The 23277-nt window shown below is 41.8% G+C and overlaps 1 protein-coding gene across 1 annotated transcript in view; it reads left to right on the forward strand.

Moving 5' to 3' along the window:
• PKHD1 (PKHD1 ciliary IPT domain containing fibrocystin/polyductin) overlaps nucleotides 1-23277 on the forward strand; it is a 453696-nt gene that overhangs the window by 124490 nt on the left and 305929 nt on the right. The window contains exon 37 of the mRNA XM_036916397.2: nucleotides 13718-13930. Coding sequence (XP_036772292.2) covers nucleotides 13718-13930 — 213 coding nt within the window. The remainder of the gene's footprint in view (nucleotides 1-13717; nucleotides 13931-23277) is intronic.

The raw sequence follows: 23277 nt of genomic DNA on the forward strand, positions 1-23277 counted from the left end.
ACACTAGTAAGGGGGCAAAAAAGTCTGATTCCTAGTTCTAAAATATGTGATGCAGACAGTAAAGCAGAATATAGTCTAGAGTAATCAGGGTGTTGAGGATATAAGGTTCTAATTGGATAGCAGAGAGGAGGTGAAGAGCATATCACGTGTGTCTGAGACAAGTTTTGATCATGTAGATATCAATATACACATAGAATCTAAGTTTGAAAAACTTCCCCATCTCACTTATTAGAACTGCACATGTCCAGTGGGCTCAAGCCAAAAACCTTGGAGGCATCCTAGATTTCTTTCCTTTTTTACATTCTGTGACCAATCTATCAGTGAATCTTGTTGACCAGATCTTCAACTGTATCCTGTAGATCAGCATCTCCATTGGTACCAACCTAATCCTAACCAATGTAATTTTTGGCTGGGATCATTTCAGAAGGCCTCTTAAGTGGTCTGTGTTTCTAATTCTTTGCCTTCCTTAGTAGCAGAATCCCAGTTTTTATCTGGGGCAGCAATGTATCCAGCTAAAATTCTCTGTTTGCTGTCCTCTTTTGTAGTTGATACGGTCTTGCGGCTAAGAGCTAGCTATTGAGATGTAAGGGGAAGTGTGGAACAGGAAATGTGGGAAATTTCCTAAGGTAGGAGTCCTGCCCTGTTTGTCCCTCCGTCTTCCTATCCCTTGCTTCCTGGAATGTGAATGTGATAGCCACATTCTTAGCTGCCATTTTGGACCATGAGGATAACTCATTAAGAATGGGGACAGAATGGAAGAATCTCAGGTCCCTGATGACTTTAGAGTCATCCTATTAGCATGGTCACTGGGAATGCCCACCTTTAAGACACTTTTTTGTGATAGAAAAACAAGACTTCATGTGTTTAAGTCATTGGTGCTTGACTGTTATGCTATATGCTAAAATAAACCTCCAATAGTTTATTGTCCACAGTTTTAAAAAATATGTCATCTGTTACATTTTTCCTCAAACTCCCCCCAAATGGCTTCTCATTTCAGTAGAAATACAGTCTAAAGCCCTTAGCATTAAGAAACCTCAGATCCTTTTATTAACCTTTTTTCTCATTCACTCTGATCCAGGTCTCCTATGAATATACCAGCCATACACCTACCTCAGGGCCTTTGCACATAATGTCCTTTGTCTGGAATGTTCTTCCTCCAGATATTCATGTGGCTCACTCACTTATTTCATTTGCTCTTTGACAAAATGTCAACTTATCAGAGAGGTCTGGCTGGCAATTTTTTTTTTTAATGCAACCACTCCCTATCATTGTCTATCCTTTTATTTTGCTTTACTTATCTTCATAGTGCATATTACCAAATGGCATACTATCAATTTACTTGTTTGTTTACAGACTATTTCCTGTGCTACAGTAAGCTCAGAAAGGCAAAGGACTTCACCAATTTAATCACTACTGTCTCTTCAGTGTCTAGGACACTGATTATATGTTGATGGTTGAATGAATGGACAAGTAAAATGGTGTTGAATTCAGGTCCTGGATGAAATTTAAGAAGCGTAATTTTTAAACTCTTGCTGTCTTATGTATCATTTCTCCTAACTAATTTACTTTTATTGTCCTTAGTTCTCACTGATAAATATACATACATTATAATATATCTCTACATATGTGTATATATGTGCTCACATATGCATATGCATACACACATACACATAAATACACACATATTTACATACATACACATGCATATATATATATATACACACATACACACATATACTTACACATACAAATATGTCGTTATGAGTTGTTAGGATTATAAATCCATTGTCAAGTTGCTTTTTTGTTTCTAAATGGCATTTGAAACTGGAGAAGGAGGCCAGCTCTCAAATATCTTCTTACTATAGCATGGCTCTGCATCTCTGATGTCTTCTCTTGGTCTACAATATGTGCAAAAGCACTTGAAGGATAGTAAAAAGCTATTCAAATATGAGATTGAGTCATTATCACCATTATCATCAACAACAAGTCATTCTCTGAATCTCTGTTACCATCTTTTTCATATCCATTCATGGTTTCAGAAAAATAGCTGAGAGGAATTTTTTTTTCTTTTTCTGATACCGTCTATGGGCTGAGATAAAGCATGAAAAATTTCAAACCAAAAAATAATTTCTTTGAAAGATTTAACAAAATATAAAGTATTATAGTGGAAGTACTTGCCCAGCTATTTCTACAGTATTATAAAGATTGTATTCCACGTGAAGTATGTACACACTTTGAAAGGATTAGTGCTAAATAAAAGTGAAATGAGATCACTTAACAACATTTAGAACTACTTTATGAAAATTTTGTATTTTCCATGTTATTTTCCCATGTGTGGAAGCCAGCGTCCTAATACATAGAGGACAAGGCTTCTCCATCAGGAAAACAAATACTTAGATGTGTGGCCGTCTAGGGTCTTGAACTCTCTGAGGCTTACTTATCTTTCCATCTGTAAGCAGAATTGACTTTTTTTTTTCTTAAGAGTACAACTTTTGTAGTAGTAAAGATAATTAAAAGTTTCTTTGAGGCAATTGGGAAACGGCACCAGAGACAAAGTTTTCACCATTATTTCTGATACTATATGTACTGGTTTCTGAACTTTATTGAAAAATGGAAGATTATTTTGTGACCATAAGAGCTTCAGCTATGTTTATTATTACTTTACCTTAATTAGCAAAATACCCATAACTTTTATTTACTGACCAGCTCTACTTCTTCCCTCCATTCCTTCCTCCCTCCTTTTTTTAAAAAAAAATTAGGAGATACCATTAAACACAGAAAAGAATTAAAACCCAATCAGTTAATACTAATGAGCTGGGATGGAAATAGGCATATTGCCTTCATTTAATTAATTATGTGTTTTGTTCTCTTTGTTAAGATGCTTAATGGCCATAAGCATCACTGAATTAAAATTTATTATTTTATTCCAACTAATTATGATGAGCCACAATAATAGAAAAGGAACATTACCCTCTTGTCAGAATCATTACGCATCCTGGGCAAAGACCTCGGGCTTGTGGTCTGTAGCCGGGGAAGCATTTCATATTTTCTGAATGAAGCAATGAATCTCTCTGTCCTGGAGGTCAAGCGGCTTGACATGGAGTGGCCTAGAGACAGTGATTACGAAAAGGTCAGTGGGGGAGGCTGAATTCTAGAAACTCCTCTCCCCTTGGTGTGGGGGTTTCAAAGGAAGACATTTTGTAGTTTCTTACTACTTCCAAGGTCATCACTTTAAAATGCTTGAGCAGAAACTTGTTTCCAGTCTCTATTGCTGCTTAATAGCGCACTGGTCTTCCTTTAATGTGATTTTCTATTTCTTGGTCTACTGGGGTATACCAAAGTAGTTAAGTGGTTGGTAGGCTTTTGAGTCAGGAAGACCTGAGTCTGAATCTGAACTACTTCTTCCCATCCCTGGGATGTTGGGCAAGTTGCATAGGTACCATAAACCTCCGATTTCTCCCTAGGGTCATGCCTGTTGAAATGACAGCAGCAATAACAATAATGGCTAACATTTCTTGTTTGCAATTGAATGGCAAGACTGCAATGTTATCACCCCACTCACATAGAGTTTTGAGTATTAAATGAGGGAATATGTGTAAAGTCCTTAGCAGAGGGTCTAGTCTAGAGTAAGCACTCAATTCATGTTAGTTAGGTGTTTTTGGATTGATAGGGCTAACAGAAGAGATGGTTGAATATTAGGCCTAAGTTGCAATTTTGTTGACAAGTAGTGGCTGCTTCTGTGTACAAAGCAAACAGGATTACTGAATTAGCTGGGTAATAAAGATGTTGAATTGCTTTTCCTCTGTTATTTTCAGAATGCATATTGAAGTGTTTTTCTCTTTATAGCAAGAGAGGGAAGGATACTGAGGCGGGAGTAGCAGAGTCTATCCACTAGGCTGCCTCCGTCCTCCTTGGTATTTTGACTTCATGGGAGTGTGATTTTATGGTGCTATTTGGAATATGGTTTTATTTTATCCAAATTTATTTTAGTCCATGATTTTGAGAATCTTGTTTGGGAGTTCTGTGGCATACAGATGCATATCCTTGGCTTCATGAGATGAGACAAATGCTCTTGACACACTATCAAGTTCACTGTAGAGTTTCTGATCCTTGGCAAGGGTTTGCAGATTTCAGAGTGAGATATTAATTTCTGTACCCAGCACAGCCTTTTTAATCCCAGGGATTATCTATTTGAATCAAATAGTTACCTTCTAGTTTGTACCCAACAGCCTCAGTTTCAGCAGGTGCATGCCTCAGATAATGCTTCACAGGGGATGCTCTGAGGCAGGACTTCCCTGGGACACGGCCTGTGGTTTCACTACGGATCAGGTCCGTGTGAGTCGCTGGGAAGATTATCCTATGCCTACACTTTCAACACTTCACAGATACCAGTATGGATGTAAAGGCTAGAGTTTTGATCAAATGAAATATTCTGTGAACATTTCTTTCTTACTCTCATAACTATGTAGTGTCTTGGTCAACATGAGAGGGTTTTCTGGGCTGGTAAAATTTGTTGCAAATCGGTAAATGTAAAATAATTTTTCTGCAGGTTGCTGTAAAAGGAGACTGACTAAATTGCCTCCTTTCTCAATTGAAATTTAGCCACCCTTCAAGGCAGGAGATGACCTGATTATGTATACACAATGTAACAAGTTTGACTCGTTGCAGTTTAGTTAGCAAACGGGGGGCTTGAGTTCCAATCTTGGCGCAGCCCCAGACTCTCCCCGGGGCTTTGGGGAAGGCACTTGTCTTCAAATCAAAGCACAAAACGGAAATGATGGTGACTTCCTTCCTTTTATAGAAGGGGAGTGGCTTGTATAAACCTCTATTGGATGTTAATGTGTATGCAACCCTGAGGAAGAAATGTAGTACAGGAGTCAGTAAAATTTCTTCTTGTGTTTTCAAGAATGGTGTTCCAGAAGGGACTGGGCTGTGAAGTAGTTTAAAGGGGAAACCTATTGAAGAAGTCAGCATCCAAAAGAAATAACCTGTTTATCTTGAAATCCACTCTTTACTACCAATGCCTTATATGTCTCCATCCGTCAGTCTTTTCTTGGTGACTACAAATTTAATGTTAGGATGTGTTTGGTAACTCCCTCTCCCTTTAGGGAAGGTGCAAGGTAGGCTATAAGCTTAAGAAAGCAAGAGCCAGGTCTGGTTTTGCTCACCTTTATATTCCCAGGACTAGTATATCTCCAGGCATGTAGTAGGTGTTCAAATAATTGTTGAATGAATAAACTAATGAATGAATTGCTGACCTAAAGGGACTGATTCATGTTAGTTGTGAATTTCTCTATAATTAGAGTCTTTCCTGGTATCCTTAAATGTTAGTGGATTAGTCCAGACAGGGACCAATTTCATTTACTATTTGTGTATCAGGAGACCAGAGACAAAGGCTCTTTAATGTGGGGGACACTTGGCTCTGAAACTCTTTATTTTTCCCAGTCAGACAATGGCTTACATTATTTACCTCCAGAGAACAGTCCCAGACACACTTGATTAGCCTTAAATGAAAGATAAGCCATTGCTGTGAGAAAGGACATGCTTTCAATAGATGGGCAGACAGACAGATAGATAGATATTAAACAATTTACAGTTTTATGTCTTGACAACTTGGATATTGTAACATGAAAAATGCTATCAAAAGGGACCAGTCTCTTCCTAGCCAAAAGATATAATATTTTCAGTAACAAAAGATAAATGTCTCAAACTTCCTACTTAAAACCCTTCATTGGCTTTCCATTAGCCTTAAAGATCAAGTCTAAACTCCTTAATATGGTTTTACAGGATCCTTCAGGATGTGGTCTCTCCTTACCTCTCTACCTCATTTGTTGATTAATGGTTCCCACGTCCTGCTTATCCAGACTGGGAGTGGAGCTAATCTGGAATGCTTCTGTATCTGAGAGTCTTGTGCAGATTAATATATATATTGAATACTAAGCATTTTATTACTTACTTTTTTATGTACTGTAATATTCCTGGGGGTGAGGTAAAGGTAGAAAGTATTTTCATTTTTTAAATAAATAATTACTAGGAGGAAATAATTTATCATTTCTAAAATTATTGTGCTAGTGCCAAATTATGTTTACCGTATGAAGAGAATTGTATTTGGAATCTTTCTAATAAGCAGATTACTCAGAGAAATGTATCAGATTGCAGGGCTAGTCAAAAATGTGATTGGGTCCATTTGAATTGAATTTGATAAAGAGAAGGAAGGAGAATGAGTGACTTGGTAGCTAGGCAGATTTCTACCTACATGGCACAGACTTTGAGGAAAAGATTGGTTTTTGTGTGTGTGTGTGTGTGTGTGTGCGTGTGTGTATGTGTGTTAGTCTTTTCTGTTTCTCCTTATAGATAGCTATCCTTCTGAAGTCTTAAGTGACTTTTTGGAAATCCATGAAACAGCTGAGGGCCTTGAGGACTTAAATGCCAGAAGCTTTGTTGGTAAAAGGAAGTAATGATATTCTGCAGGTAGAGAGGAAATCAAGGTTTAGTTAAGTAGTAATTGGTAACAGGAGCTGTAGTGACAAAGGCATTATTTATATCTCAGAGTTTGAGTTCCTTTCAATATTTCTATATAGTTTCTCTTCCACAAATATGTTTACACTTTGTAATCAGTATAGAGTTAATTCATGTATAAGGCTAATTTAAAGAGTTTTATGTTTTATAGAAAAAGTAAAAGCCTGAGTCACAATCTTTATTTTCTTTCTCAGTTATCAGTCAAGTTTGCCAATTCCCTAAAACCAGGGTATTTCTATTCACCTGGAGCAATTAAACTTCACCCTGACCTTGTGGAAGTGGAGGATGGATTTCATACATTTTTATTTTAGCACCTAGAGGAAAGGCTAGAAAATAACAGCAAATGGTGGTTGAATGATGAAGTGAGTGAGTCTGCGGTTCCAGCCTGGTACTTTTCACCCTGTTTTAGAAGATAGCAAATGGCACAAGACTGGGAACACCTAAAGCAATAGGCTCATCTTCCTTAAGCCATGGTTCTCCAAGTGTGGTCCTCAGTTAGGAGCATTAGCATCACCTGGGAACTTGCTAGAAATGCAAACTTTGGAGCTCCACAGGAAACCTACCTGGGGGGTAAGGCCCACCCATCTGTTTTAAGACCTCCAGACGATTTGCATGCATGCTCAAATTTGAGAACTACTAGCCTAAAACATTAAAGGGAACCATATAGAATTGTCAGGAGTGGAAGCCAGTTATCCTGGCCCAGCTACCCTGTTTCCAAGGACTATGTGACCCTTTGTAAAGCACAGGAAAACTTGGCTAGCCACCCTGAATAGGCCTAGCCCGAATATGGCATTTTTAGTTAGATGCAGTTCTCTAACCTGCCAGGGAAATAGCTGATGAAAAGATTTCTCCCAACTGTTATTGTTTGTGGCTTTGAGTCAGTGATTTTATTTATATGTTTTTTTTTCTCCTTTACATTGCCCATTTGACTGTAGTACCGGGCTAATTAAGGAATTAGTATGTGGCATCCGTTTCAGGGAGGTGTGCGATGCTTTTCCTGCATCCTGAGAACATTTTTGCAAACACTTTCTAGTTCATATTTTCTTTTTTTAATCAGGCAGAGCCATTACAATTAAAATACCGTTAAAGTGATTCTGGCAAGTATTGCAATAAGCATGTTTTTTAATTAAAGGAAGAACAGGGGGATGCATAAGCAGCATCAGCTAAAGGGGAAATTTTCATCTGATATCTATTTTAATTGAAATGAAAAAAAATCAGGAAAAGTAGCATCAGCAGCCTGTGCCTGTCTGTGTGTGGCTCATTCCCAGGTTGCCAGGCTTAGGTGTTCTGTGCTTGATTAATTAGTAGCCAGCCAGAGAGTCCATTCCCTCTGCCCCCAGTCCTTAAAGGCTGATTTATGCCTCACATCCCCCACGAATACGTGAGGGCTCAGGCATCTATTTCCTGAGCTGCTGGTGGATAGGATTATGGAGCGTGCACTGAGCTCTTGGGGGCTCTCGTTTGCCAGCCAAATTGATTTTCCGCCTTTCTGGCCGGGGACAAGCCCACCTCGAAGGCTTCCAGGCTCTGCTCCAGTGGATCAGGCACAAGTCTAATCCGGATCTTGCCAACAAAGGAAGCTGTGTGCATCCCCAACACAACGCAGGCTTCAGGCTGTGGCTGCCTCCCCTAAATGATACTCTTCTGCCCTCCTTCCCCTCCTCCGGATGCCCACCTCCACAGTTCGCTAGTGCCCTAGGGTGAGGCAGTGTACCCTGACTGTGCCCCGTCACCCAGACAGCCCTCCCTCAGGCAGAGGAGCGTCCACCCATCCTGAATGGATGGTCGTTTATGATTCTGCAGGGAGAGAGAATTCCATGCAGGCTTCCCTATCCATTTGGCTCTTCAACCATCAGAAAGGTAATCAGATACAGGCTTCTAAACCTTTTAAGGATCACTCAGGGTTGACACAAAAAGATGGCTGGAGGTCAATCAATATAGATAAGTAAATTGGATAATTTACATCTAAAATTTCAGGTAGTTCAAACTTAGAGCAAATGAATTTTCTAGTTTGAGATATACACTGATCTAATTGATTGGGGTTCTTAGATTCCCTCCCTGGATCTTGCCTCCGTTCATGTCTGGCTTTCCTTCTGTTTAAAACTGGAGTCATTCTCCCTGGGTTCATTTTATCACTGGGAATTCATGCCCTAACCAAGCACATCCTTGCTCTGTACTCTTTGTCCCCTGAGCCTCCTGAAAATGACAGTAAGGGCTTGCCATCTTCATCTACCACCTTCACAGCTCTTAAAGCTCTTCCTAGAGCTCATGTTGCTACAAGCTTCCAGTTTTTCCCCTAATTCATCTAATTCCCTGACCCATGTTCAAGGCACCAGACAGAGGAGGCTGAGAGGGAAGGCCTGGGAGGTCAGGAGGAAAACCAGAAGCGCACAGTGCTGGCAAGTGAGGGAGGAAGTTTCAAGAAAGAAGAGATGACCAAGTGTATCAAATGCTGCTGGCCATTCGGGAAAGGGGAGAGCTGACAGCACTGAGCCTTGGGTTCAGCAACGCGGATGCCATCTGTGACCCTGAGAGCACCAATTTTGATGGACCTGTCAGGCAAAAGCCCAACTAGGAAGAGTACAAGAGGGTGGAGGGAAAGAATTGAAGATAGAAGGTACAGTCAGGTCTTTCGAAAAGTCTTATGGTATGTTCAAATTTTTCTGCCCTAAATTTTTTTCTGTTAAGGGGGAAGATAGCTAAAGCTGTGTGTTTGTTTTTCTTCACACACACAGGACAAATCATTCTGATGTTATTACAGAGGATGTCTAATTGCAAGGTTAGCTAAAAGTAGGTTTTGATGGACTTTGCAAACATAAGCTAGCTGCTAAAAGTCTCTTTTGCTTCCCTTTAAAAGAAATAAAAGAGATGTTTAATGGGAAGAAGTGATTACATGTAAAAAGTTGTGTTCGTTTATTTATTTTAGAGGGGAAGTAACAATAATGATGGTTGATTGATTTTTATAAAATTACCCAAGGTCGCTTGTGGGACATACTCAGCTTTCATGAACAGTCATAACAAGCAATTTAAGGGTCACAGCCAAAGGCTGATTTCAGCCCTGTTCTTTATTTCAGCTTTCAGAAATGTGGTCAAGCTCTATAAAGTGGAGAAATAAAGTCCTCCCGCTGCCCTCCCATACTCAAGTAACTATCCTTTAAAGCAGCCCACGATATATTTGTTTTCAGCTACTAAATTGTGAGGATGAAGCTCTTGGAGCTTTGACCAAGCTAAGATTACATATAAACTTTACATTCTTTCCCACCAAGAAATTTTCACTTTGGTTGTCACTCATAGTGATTTCGATCAAAAATAGCTGAATTCCTCATCAAACTCTCTTCTTCATTTCCCTGGATTTCCTGATATTTGCCACTGCTTAAGTGAGGAGGGAAGGCTCCTTCGCTGAGAATGACAGTTACCACGTTAATTAATTATTCCCATTTTTAGATCTACCGGACTCTTGCTGCACACAAGTCATTCATTTTCTTTGGGCTGAGCTATTCTCCCTTCATGAGCATCTTTATTAGTTGTCATCCATACATGAGGTTTTAAATTTTCTACCAATTTTTTTCAGTGTATTTAATATTTTGCTTGATGGTACAAGAGACAAAACTCACGTTTATAAATTTACCTGCTGATCCTTGTAATCTGCCTCAAACCCTTTTTGGAGTGAGGCGAGGTTATCTCTACACTAACAAAATTCAAGTAAACCATATATAAACAAGCCATAGGCAAGCTTACTTAGGTTAATATGTGTTTTCCTTAAATGAACTGTGATAATCCTAATTAATGAAAAATCTGTCTGGGAGGGTTTGCAGAAGTGAATACAATATGAGCTTTTCTGGCAGGATCTAATGCTTTCCCATCGTCTTGTTTGGATTCCTGACTGTGCGTGTAATACTTTTCCTCAAGTGAAATTCAAAGCGTGCTGGAGCATTAGGCCGTATTAGGAACACGCGAGCTCCAGGTCCCCACCGATGTTAAATGCATATCTGAGGACCTTCTTGAAGGTGTAGATGTCCAGTGCTCTAGGGTTGGCAGGAGCGTCAGTGAATGCATGATGCTGCTCTGCACATCACCGATGAGGAAACAGATCGTCCTCAGGCACTGAGTAGAGCAGATTTGGAAACCGAATAACCTGAGTTCCAGCAATTTTGTGGGATTTACTCAGAGTCCTCAGTTCTGTTCCCTGTCTCCACCATTTGCTCATCAAGGCCAATTCAGATTTCCTAACTATTTATAATGCAGAGTCCTGCCATGCCAATCTATAGTCCACCTGCTGAAGATAATTAATTGGGGGCATTAATGACATGTGGCTGCGAGTGAAAAGGCTTTAGTAAACATACCAATTGTGGCCTCTACCACAGGTGACACTTCTTCCCTTTGCCCACAGTGGGATTCATTATTATTATTGCATCTGAACTGATGACTCTTGTCACTGTAATGACAATGGAAGGGAAAATTAAAGTCAGAATTGCAAGGGGGTCCTTTAGAAGTTTGGTAAGCAGTGTAACCACTCTAGCATCCTGCCTAGACATCACCAAAGGATAGTTTCTTGCTTCTTGGAGACTTTACCTTAGAGTATGTTCTATATGGCATATTTCAAAAGTCAGGACTACCAATTGGTGAGATGTTGGAAGGAGGTGGTCTGATTGTGCTAAAAAGATGGGGCAGCTGTGGGGATAGAGCAGTAGTAGCAGCAGTGGGGGAAGCAACAGGATGAGGGTGATGACAGCAGCTGACACCACTGCATTAGGTATCTAACACAGGTCAGCCCGAGACCAGGGATCTATAAGCAGCATCTCAACATAATTCTTTGAGGGAAAAACTTTTCTCATGCACATTTTACAGTTGGAGAACTGGATACCCATATGGGGTGTGTTGTTCTAAATTGTGGCTGAAAGGAAAGGGTGCTTTAAGGGGTCAAGTCCAAGTAAACATCCTGTGACTTACTGATGGTGTGTGGCTTGTGTTTTAGGATGGAAGACTCGAAGGCTAGATGAAAAGGACTGAGGAAAGCTGGAGAGAAATGTTAGAACAGAAGGTCAGGGAAGAAGTGGCCTCCACATATGACTCTTGGGTCAAATATTTATTGATCATTATCTCTGCACCAAGATGGAGGTAAACAAAAATGACTAAAGGCATCTTAGCCTTCTTCCTCCCTCCCTCCCTCCCATTCCTCCAGTACATGTTTAAGTACTTCCAGTTGTGATTTCTGGAAGACAACAGTCCAATCTAGTAATCTGACACAGTGGATTTAGGACTAAATTTAGCACATGAAATCTTTGCATTTCACAGCCTCTCACCAGGACCTCACTTAGTACGGCAGAATCGGCCTTTTGAGCCCTTTGTCATACCATGCCTTATCCACATCCTTTGCCTCCCATTAGCTCCTTGAGACAATGTTTGGACTCACAGATTAAATGTAGCAACAAGATCTTTTTTGAGAAAGCAAGAGTGAGAGTATGTGTGTATTTGCCCATAAGGAAACAGTTACTTAAATCAGATTCTCTAAAAGATACAACCATTTATCATTTGCTCAACAATTCTATATGAAGTGCCAACTCCCTATCAGTCAATGTTCTGGACACTGGGAATATAGAAGTGAACAAAACAGGTTAAGTGCCATTTAAGTGAGGGGAGGACAGGCAATAAACTTGTAAATATATGTCTGATGTGAAGTGCTGTGAAGAAAACTGTGTTTGAGTCACAGGTTGTGGTTGGCTATTTTACGTAGAATAGATACATACACATAGAGAGGGAAGCCTCAGTGAGAAGTCAACATTTGAATGGCAATAAGAGAGAGTGAGTCATATGGATACATGACAGAAGAACATTGCAGGTAAAGGATGGATATATGCACAGGCCCTGAGGCCTGTTTGAGGACAGGATGAGTTTTAGACGATGACGCTAAAGGAATATTGGTATATGGGGAGGCAAACCATGAGGGGCCTTTTGGAGCCCAGTGTAAGAACTTTGGTTTTTATTCCCAGTGAGATGGGAAGCGATGGTACGGTTTGGAAAAGACCCCTGGTGTTTCCAGTGTCAAGTCACTACTCTGACCACTTTGTTGGGTCAGAGTTTAGTCCAGGGCTCTGCAAACCAGTTCCAGGAGGGAGATGATTTAATAGCTCTGTCAGGTTACAGTGTTTATTTATATGGGATGCTTCAATTGTTTTGTCATAATTGGAAAAATTCTGCATGGAAAGTACTATAAATAGGAAATTATGTTTTAATAGCTTAAGTATTTATTCTTACAATATAAAATAATTGTATTACAAAACAATAGTCTGATGTGACAATCAGGATGTCAGAGCAAAAGAGTATCTGTAACAGTTATGGTCATTTGGTTACAACAGAACAAACTTTCTTTTAAAAAATATGTTTATTGAAAATGTATCGGGTAGGTAACAGAATTGCTGGGAATTCTGGAAACATCAGGTATAGAAGTGATAGCAATCAGGGCATTTCAAGGGGCTTGGCAGGTGAGGGGGCGGGCATCCCAGAATTAGGAACTCTTCTCAGGTTTGTTAAGACACCACCCCTGGAATTCCTGAGATGGAAACATTCCCAGTCTTCTGTCCCTTTTCTCCAGATTTCCATTTCCAGCCTGGAACAAGGTTAAGGCTATTGTAGGACAGTCCTTCTCAACTCTGTTCATGGAAGCAGAGCAATTCCTTAAGGCAATTCGGGTCTATTATCAAAAGAAAAGCACAGTGGGTATCGGTCAGCTAAAATGCTTCAAATGTCACGACGGGTGGCCCTAATTACTACACTTCCTTTTACCATAATTCTTATAATTTTGGCACAGTTTCTTCTATTCCTATTTCCTGTTCATTCACTTCCTAGTTTTTTTACAACTGAATTTTATATGCTGCTTCTATCTACTCCTAACTGGTAAAAATAGCAACCTTCTTAGCCCTTATTTAACCAGTCCTAAATTACTGATCATTTAGGTTACTGTCATTAAAAGTAACATACTAAAGCTGCAGTGAATTGTGATAGCTAACCTAAGCTGGTTTAATAATATGGTGCTTCTAGTCCTGGGTGTCTGATTCCGTCTATTGTGCTTCTAGAAAAGAAGGCAAGAGAAAATTCCAGCCGAAGTTTATAAAGGAAGAGGATTTGATCAGATATTAATACTGTCAAAAGGAGGTGAACCTTATCCCCCAGGCACTGACCATCCTGTCTTTCCCCTTAGGAGGCAAGCTGATTTTCATGGATCTGGGGCCCATTGAACTCAGGGTGCACTCCATCCTTGTTTCTGATGGTGGAGAACTCCGAATTGGATCCGAGGACAAGCCCTTCCAAGGCAGAGCAGAGATCAAGCTTTATGGGAGTTCCCACTCCACCCCCTTCTTTCCATATGGTGTCAAGTTCCTGGCGGTGAGGAATGGAACTCTCTCCCTGCATGGTGAGTGAGGCAACAGGCCAGAAGAGACGAGGGAGAGCTGTGTCTAGCCACTGTGAGGGCTATGGGGAAAATGATAGCTTTTTGTTATCGTTTTAGGTTGTTATCAACTAACGATGGTTGGTTAGGGAGGCAATCAAGTCAATCAGAGCAGAGGCACTCTGTCCTTCAATAAGACATATGAATCGTTACAATTTCTGTGGCAGAGTACATTATGGGTCCCAATTATTTGCTCTCCTTCTCGTAAGAGGGTTATATACACCTCCACCCAGCGTCAGGGGACCTTCAGTGCCTCTCTGCGGGTGGGCCACACTCCCCTGCCCCACTGAGAGTGGGCTTAGCCCGTGGACTTGCTTTGCTCAAAGGGATGTGAGTGGAAATGAGGTACTGCATGGCTAAGTAGTTTTAAGAGCTGTTATAATACGTGGGCCACTTGTCCCCTGCTTGGGAATAGCCAGCCCCTGACGGCGGGAGCTCCTTCAGCCTGGGGACCTGATGGTGGCAACAGGAAGCTGCCCTGCGGTCCACCAACAGCTCTTCTGTTCGTGAGGGAGGAATACACATTTGCTGCCATGAGTCGCTGAGAATTGTGTTTGTAACTGCAGCACAGCCTAGTGAAAACTGACCGACAGAGTTACTCAGCATAGACTGATGGCTCTGTACAGTGATGGCAGCACGAACCAGGTAGAGGCGACTTTACAGTGCGGTGTCGGCGGCCATCTTCCCCTCCTGTGAGTGGGGTTTGGGTGGAGTTCTACTCAGTACAGTGTTACAGATGGGTTGGGTGTTTCTGGGTTTCTGGGGATGAACAGGAATTAGGCTACAGTGTTTCTGCTCCAATTTGATTTGCCTTCTGATCTACCTGTTCCCACTTTGCAAGATGGAAATTTTTATTTTCCTTGAGATTCAGGAAATTGCTAAGTGTGCCAGGATAACCCTTAGTAGCAACTGGAAAAATGTTAAGTTTGAAATGATGAGTTTTAAGTATCTTTCCGTGGATACTTACATAATTTCGGTTACATAGTATGAGCCAAAGGCAGGTCAAAACGTGGGTCCCAATAGTGGCCCATCTCTGAAAACATGATGTCATATACATTGGCATGTCTATATGGGCACAACAAAATAAAACCCTACTACCTATCAGAATAATTTTTCTAGTCATGGACATGTAGCTATGACTAGAGGGGTCTGCCATTTTGCTCCATCAAGGCTTTATGATACCGTAGCCCCCCACCAACCCCGATCCATGAGGGATACATTCCAAGACCCCCAGTGGGTATCTAAAACACAGGTAGTACTGAACCCTATATATTATTTTTTTTACTACATATACATTACCTATGATAAAGTTTAATTTATAAGTTAAGCATAGTAAGAGATCAGTCATGGTAACTAAAAATAAAATAGAACAATTTTATTAGCGCTGTAGTCACTGTCTCCCAAAATACCTTATCGTACTGTAGTCATGCTTCTTCCTGTGATGGTGTGAGATGATAAAACGCCTGTGTGATGCGATGAAGTGAGGAGAATGACACAGGCATTGCGACCTAGTGTTAAGCTACCGTTGACCTTGCGATGACTTGTAGGAAGGGGGATCATCTGCTTCAGGACCATGGTGGGTGGTGGGAACCTTAAGCTGCAGACAAAGGGACATCACTGCACACTGTGGGCCGTGATCGTTGTTTACTAAAAGGCACTCTCCTCCCTCTTTTTCCTACTCTGAGAGGAAGTGAGATCTTTTCATTAAGCATGTATTAAATGTTGGCTTTGGACCAGCCAGAGTGCTACACACGGGATACATTTGGGAAAGTTTTAAAAGACCCTTAACTATCTGGACAGAAATTCAAAATACCCACAATTTTGATCTTATGTCCTACTTCTAAGAAGGACTCTTTTTCCTTTCTTCATCAGCAAGCAGTTACATTGATCTTGTAGCCTAGGATCTATGAGGGTTTTCCATCTATTCAGATGTCAGTCCTGGTCTTCAAATGTTTGCACGAGTCCAACTGCCAGTTAGGTCACCAGCCCAATGTTCTTCTGTTTACCTCTGAAAAAACACAGCTGGAGAAGAAGAGGGCACGGATCAGTGTTTCTGCCAACGTATAGACTATCTGAGGGGCCCTGAAGCTTACTGGGGATCCTCTGATCTGAGAGCCACTGTCCTATATGATACAGATGGCACAACTCTTTCTAGAAATGGAAGTTCCAATGAACAAGAGTGAAAACTCTATTTCACTCTGCTTCTTTCATTCCAACTCCTCATTTTCTTAATCTGTTATAAAGGATCAGCATAAGTATACCTTTATGTGCCTGCACTTTAAATGCATCTTGTACTCCTAAGCTTTTTGTTTAAACAGATGTCAAATTAAGAAAATTCCTGGTGCCATTGCTACAACCAATATGGAGCAATTAAAGCCAAGTAGAGCCTTCCAATATGTTTTGAGAATTCTGAAAGTTAGAAAAATGTTGCTACTTTAGCCCTGTGATGTTACTGGACATCGAGAGGAAAGGGACCTCCTCTCTGCACCCCTCATTTCCATCTTCTCCCCTCTACTTCCTCCCCTCCCAGCCTCCCCTGCCTTCCTTGTCTTTCCCCTTCTCCCTCCCTCCTCTCCTTGCCTGTATTCCCAGGGTGAGGTCGTCATCAACAGTTGTTTTACTCATTACCCCGCAGCCCTGCCGATACAGGATTGACCAGGATCTCTCGTGAACCAAGAGCTTTCACAGTGAACAGAGCAAAGTCAAGCTGTTTTCCCCTCTGACGTGAGGCTGCTGCATCTTATCCACTCGACATAAATATAATGTAGAGAAGAGCTTAGCCATTGGGTGAGAGGGATTCCTGTCTGTAGCCCCTGCCAGAATCCTGTCCAGCCTGTGGCTCATCAGTATCCCCCTTTCCCCACTCTCCCTCACGCCTGAGGTCGCAGACAGATTTTCCCACAGGTAAGGCACCAAATCATAGTCAAAATTGTTACTTACTTTCACTGGCCTTTTCCCAGGGCCAGAGGTGGGTCTTGTGACACTGGGGCTTTAGGGAAAAACTAATTTCCTTTTGCTGTCAAGTATGCAAAATAGCAATCAACTTGATTCACTGCTTTGCACGCCAAGTCCCTAACAAACCCAGCTTTCACTCAGCTTCCTAGGATGAGGTAGGAAGAAGATTCACCAACATTAGTGCCCAGAACACTCTTCTCGAGGAAATCATTGAAGTCCAGGTTTCCGGGCCTCACTTCCAGGGTCTGACTCAAGGTGGGCCTGTGGTGGGACCCTGAGGTGGCCTGATTTAGGCGGCCCACCGATGACACTTGGAGAAATGCTGTTTTTAGTGGTTAATAGTTCAGGAATCAGACGTCAGTCCAGTTTTGCTACTTACTTATCACCCATGATCTTGGGCAAATTCGTCTCCATAAAGCCAGGAAAACACAGCCCCCTCTTCACAGACTTACTGCTGGTGAGCTGCTCCAGTGTCTCTGGCTCACAGTAATACTCAAGCAGTGTCAGTTATGGCTATTTGGATGATTTCTCCTTTTTCTTCCCCAAAGCGCTCTGTACTCACTGCCAATTATCTCATATTTTCTTTCAGGTGGGAAGGGGAGAGGGCCTCGCATTTCAAAACCTGGCACCGGGCCAGCTCTGCCTAGAGATTTTCCTCCTTATTAATTTTCTTGTCTACCTCTTTCCATCAGAGCAAGAGAGAGGTTTTAGCTTTGGAGATCATGAGGCAGTGACATTCCCAGGCATCTTCTGTTCTGTTCCCACCGCGCAGCAAATACTTTCTGATTTTAATCTCTCGTGGTGAGGCTGCTTCCCAGCAGTGGATAAGCACCATTCCTGGGCGTGGTTACAATAAAGGCTTCTTGGAAGCCCTTTGCATGAGCTTCAAGCCAGCCAGAAGCAGAGCACCGCCCAGAGAATGGAGCCTTTTGCAGGCATATTTTTCTTAACATCCAACAGTAAGAGGACTGACGGATACTAATTTAGCTTCAGCTCAGGTCATAGAGAATCACACAAATGGGTCTGCCTGTCAGTAATAGAGTTTTCCCTCCTTCTCCCGCCCATCTCATTTTTCATTGCCACCCCTTGTAACCCTTCTGCTCCAGTTGATTTTTATCGTAGATTAATATCACTAAAACCAACAGGCATTGCTGTTCAGCTGTCATGAGGAAAGATGGAGTTGAAAGCACATTTCATGTTTTTCTTTTAGAAGCACACAGTCACCCCCCTCCCCCACGCCCTCCCCCTACCCCCACACACTTGCGTGAACACACACCCAGCACCATCTTTCTCTTTCTCTGTTTTGGGATTGACTGGCTCAAGGTAGTTCTGAATCTCTGGTGGAGTCTAGACACTTGGTAAATTCTGTCACCTGCTCCCTCCGCTCTGTTAATATATCTGAAGGGCTGCAGGATTCCTCCCAAGTGGGAGTCTGTGGTTTGGGTGCTTGTAGTCAATAAGGAAACCTCATTCTTGCCTTTTGCTTTCCCCTCTGCCTGCCAATTGGGGGTCACCACCCCACCCCGAGTGCCAATCACTTGTCACTCTTCAAGGGGGTCGCTGTCAGCCTGGGCAACTTGAATTTTTGACAATGTAATTACGGCCCTTGCTTCCACAGTGGGAGTCTGCACAGGATGTGGGGCTTTATTGATTGTTCAGTGAGGAAATTTATCAATGTCTCTCACTTCATTTCCAGTTCCTCCCTGAGAAACTTAGCTGACAGTTTCTTAGGAGAAAAAGCAGTCTTATGGCCTCGAATGGACTTCTGCCTTTGTCCTTTTCAAGAAATTACAAGATACAGGCATTAAATATAAATAGAAATTTCTGAGAAAAGCTAGCATGTGGAGGCATGATTGGGGAAAACACTGGCTCAATTGTTATGAACGTAAGAATTTGGTAGAAATAAATAAGAAAAATGTAGCCCAAACAAACTAGTTTAGATATGGTTTATTTTCCTCCTTAAAGTATCAAGCATCTGTGTTTAAATTCCATGAGTTTTGTAAGTACTGTGTTACGGGCACTGCGACTACAGTTGCTAAAGGGTATCAGGCTGTCCTGAACTGCAATACCTTGTGCATGGAATGGACATGTGTGTAGGAGCATGTTCCTGGTCAGTGTTTTTCACAATGTGCTCCACAAAATTCAGATATTTCCCAGAGGAGCTCCAAGGGTTCCACGAAAAAGGAAGTGTCTGGGGGTCAAGCAATAAAGGGTTAAATTTCTCAATAATCAATTCATCATCTCTATTGTATATTTGCATTCAAAGCAATGCTTCATTAGAAGAAAGAGTTCCATCGCTAAAATAGTGAGGAAAAACAGCTCTACTTGCTCATCCCTTATAGCGGTATGTAGATCCTTGGAGGGTTCAGGGCCTCTCTTTGTATGATTCCTTATTTCCCCAAGATTGATTGAGCTCAGTGACGCTTCCTCTTGTCTGGTCGTTGATGTAGGGTGAAATTTTTCAGGGCCTGTTTTTATCTTATACCAGTTTCTCTCTATCCACCAATATATCTTCTGATCTCTGTTCTTCAGTCTAACCAGACCAAATGACCTGACCAGTCACTTCCAGTCCTGTCTCTGCTGCAGCCATGACATCTTCTCTTGCCCTGGCTCCTTGCCTGTTCGTTCTAGACCACTGATCTCCCCTTTCCTCCTGTTCCTCATTGCTTTGGGCTGGAATATAAACCATAGCTGTGGGATAGCATTTTTATCTCTAGCTTTACTACTCAAATCATTTGGTTTTAAGGGATGGAAACCCAGTGCAAACACACTTAACCGCACAAAGGATTTATGAGCTCTGATCAAACTGCAGGGTGAGCAGGAGGGCAGTGGGCCTCGGGCATGACTGCCCCGTGGATCGATGCCCTCAGGACTCACGCTCATGTTCTTCCCTCCGGGTCTTCCGCTGGCTGTTTCCATAGGGCCCCTGCATTTCTTGGTTTCACATGGATTTGGTTGTTCACCACCCAAAAAAGGAACTCTATGTTCTATCATTTATTCCAGAAATAGCCACAGAAAACCTCAGCACCAGCTTGATTTGTCTACCAGGTTTAAGACCACACTTGGTGCCCTGGGGGATAGAGCACTGTGATTGTCCAAGCTCAAGTCACTTTACCAACTGGGAAGGCCAGGGAGACAAGGCCATGTGAGAATATTCAACTCTGCTTTGACCAGGGAGGCAGTGTGGTGTGCATGTGTATGTTTGTGTGTTTGCATGAGTATGTTTTGGGGAACTGTTCACTAAAAGAAAGGATGGTAGCCAGTCCCCTGAAGGAGTGCTGATGGGCAGAAAACCATAGGTATCTTCTAAGCTAGTTAAACTAAAATCTCAAGCTTTTGACTTTGAGCTCAGTCTCTGAGATCTCAAGGTGTCTGAAACCCATAGACAGAATCTTTCAAATAGAGTGCGGTATTTACTATTATATAAACTCATCGTATAAGGTTGACACCACTTGTCATTTAGGTTCCATGTAAGCTGAATAAAATAGGTGTATGAAATCAGGCCAACAAAAATGCCCATTAAATTACTAGCACAGAGATTAGAACCTAGAAAGGTCCTATCAAATAGCAGAAGGGGTTAAAAAAATACAGTTGAAAACTATTGCTCTGGTTGGATACCCCTCCCAGTGTTACCCAAACTTTAAAAGCTATATTGCAAGGTCTTATGGAATTTAATTTCCTGTGTATGTTGTGCCTTTTCTTCCTCCTTTCCAGAAATGTTGGATTTCTTCAGTATTGAAGAGGTTCTTTGTCTCCCCCTAGCACTTTTCACTATAAAATAATACCTGGGATTTCATGGGAACCTTGAGGTGGTGTGATGTGTCAATTATCTATGGGGCTACACACATGGAAGAGGCGTCTTTTTAGGGGTATTTGAGGGACTCAAACCTTCTAGATAGAAATCTGACTCAGATTTCATTTTTCTCCAGTTACTTGCTCAGTCTGTATGTGGCTGGATTTCTTTCCCTGCCCTTTAGCAATACCTTGGGCACCATAGCTTTCCAGCTGACTTTTGATATTAAAAAGTTCCAATTCACCAACTTTAAAGCTGTAGTCTCCTACTTAGCCCTCTCCTTCCAGCCCACTGAGGCTCCAGCCTGAGGCGCTTGGAGTGGCGGGGGCACGGCCTGCTCCTTCATTCTTCAGCCCATCCTTCTCCTTTGGTGTCCTGCAGTGCTTGGGCACGCCAGGGGAGGGGAGGCAAGAAGGCTAACAAGCCTTTTGCTGAGCTGGGCAGCTGTATCCTCTGGGAGTTGCTGCCTCTCTAGATATTACTGGCTGACTGTTGACTCTCTTTCTGAAGATGCCTGTGCGTGAGATTGTTGGAGCCTGTAGGAGACCCTCCCACCGATTTCCAGTGTAGAAGTCCCGCCTGGATTTGCAACCCCCTTCGCTCCCACCGTGCGGCCCACTGTGGTTGGAGTACTAGAAATTTGGCTCAAGACAAGCTACCTTCCCCAGAATCCATTCGTTGCAGAAGAAACTTACAAATCTCTCCACACTAGAGACGTTCTGCTTAGCACTGCTTTCTCTGCTCGGCTGTCTCTTTCCCTTCCCCTGCTCAGGTAGGCAGGGGCAGTCTAGCAAGTATGCTGCATAGGCAGACATCTAACCCTGGAGAAAGATGCCAGTCTCCCCTTCTTGCAACTCTGTGATTGGGACTTTTGAGGCCCTTTTTCTTCAGAGGAGAGAAGTACCCTCAGAACTCCCTCTATGGGAAGGAGAGGAAAAGACCATGGCCGGTTCACTCAGGCCGATGACTCACCCCAGCTCAGACAGTTCCTTTGAATCTCCCTTTGTTGTTCATATAGCCTGGGGTGGGGTCTGTCCAGGGATGGCTCAGATGACAGACTTAGATTATCTCTCTTTTAATAAGCCCCAAGGAAATGTCTGCTCCCTAACTGCTCATGGCTCACTGACTCTGTGGGTGCTTATCATCTTTTTGTCCCTTCCTTGGGCCATCTTGGTTCATTTGGGGGGAGCAGAAGTTCTGCTCAACGATTTGTTACAAATGTGAAAGGGTGCTCCAAAGAATGTTGGATTCAGAGGGAGAGCAACTGTTAATGTTTTTCTGTTTTATTATTGGTTTGTGTGTGTTTTGCTGTGTCATACTTTTTGATTTAGGGATGGGAAGGAACTAAGATCAAATTGAGGGGAGAAATGGAGGAAGAAGGAGGAGGGAAATGTAAAACCTATTCATTGTTTTCTGTAATTTTAAATTCAAACATACTTCAGTACAGCTTTGGGGTTCGGGTCAGTTGGTATGTTGTGGCAGATCGTGATTACTGAGTCGGTTTAACTAGGGAACATGGTTCTAGTGTAGGGAACCCCTAGAATGGTGGATGGCCAGTGACTGGATGACTGGTTTTTCCCTCAGAGCAGCTGAGGCCTTAACTATATGCCTCTCAAAATATATCTAACACCACTTACAAAAAGTAAGGTGGAAATTTTCTGTTTTGTCTGATAATGCTTCAGAAAAATCCAAACTGCAGCCATTGTATGTACAATGGTAGAAAACTGTCTGGTAAAATCTCATTGATTCTTAACTGAGATAACTTAGACCTTGCAATTACTTGATTTGAACAAGAGTGACCTTGGGACAATCTGTCAGAAAGGGTTCCTTAAATTAAGAGTATAAACCACACTTTGAGGAACTCATTTGAGCACGTTAAAGTGAACATGCTGTTTTTAAGGTCTTCAAGATTTTAGGTGTTTACATGTAAATGTATACTGCTAATTAGAAATGAGTTCTAGCTGTTCAAGAATCCAAGTACAGCAGGAACCCCACTTAGAAACACATTGTAAGATCCGTTAAGTTACTATATAGACCTGAAAGTTGGCATTAGTCAGGTCTTTTTTGATTACAAGTAACAGAAAACCCAATTTAAACAAAAAATAAAGGTGTTTATTGCCTCATATAACTGAAAAAATCTTGATGCACAGCTGAGCTCAGGTGCTCCAATGAAGTCATTAGGGCTTTGCGTCTCCTCATCTCTGGGTCCTGCTTTCTCCTGGGTTGTTTTCATTTTCAGTCAAGCTCTCCCCTCCCAGAGGCAGAAATGGGTCCCTGTGCCTCCAGATAAAATGGTGAACTTCCAATGGCTGTTTGACCCCTGCACAAATTCCAACATTCCTCCCCATCAACATTTCACATCCTGCCCCCTATTTTTTACCTTTATATATAAGGGGAATATATACATATATGTATAATATATACAGATATTCATCATATTTATTGTACTTATTTTACTGTCTTCCCCTGTAGACAGTATACATCACAAGGACAGGGATTTTCCTGTTATTTCATTTACAAATCCTCATTGCCTACAAAAGTGCATGGACTCATAGTAGGCTTT

This window comes from Manis pentadactyla, chromosome 16 (assembly GCF_030020395.1).
Source record: "Manis pentadactyla isolate mManPen7 chromosome 16, mManPen7.hap1, whole genome shotgun sequence".
Lineage (NCBI taxonomy): Eukaryota > Metazoa > Chordata > Mammalia > Pholidota > Manidae > Manis > Manis pentadactyla.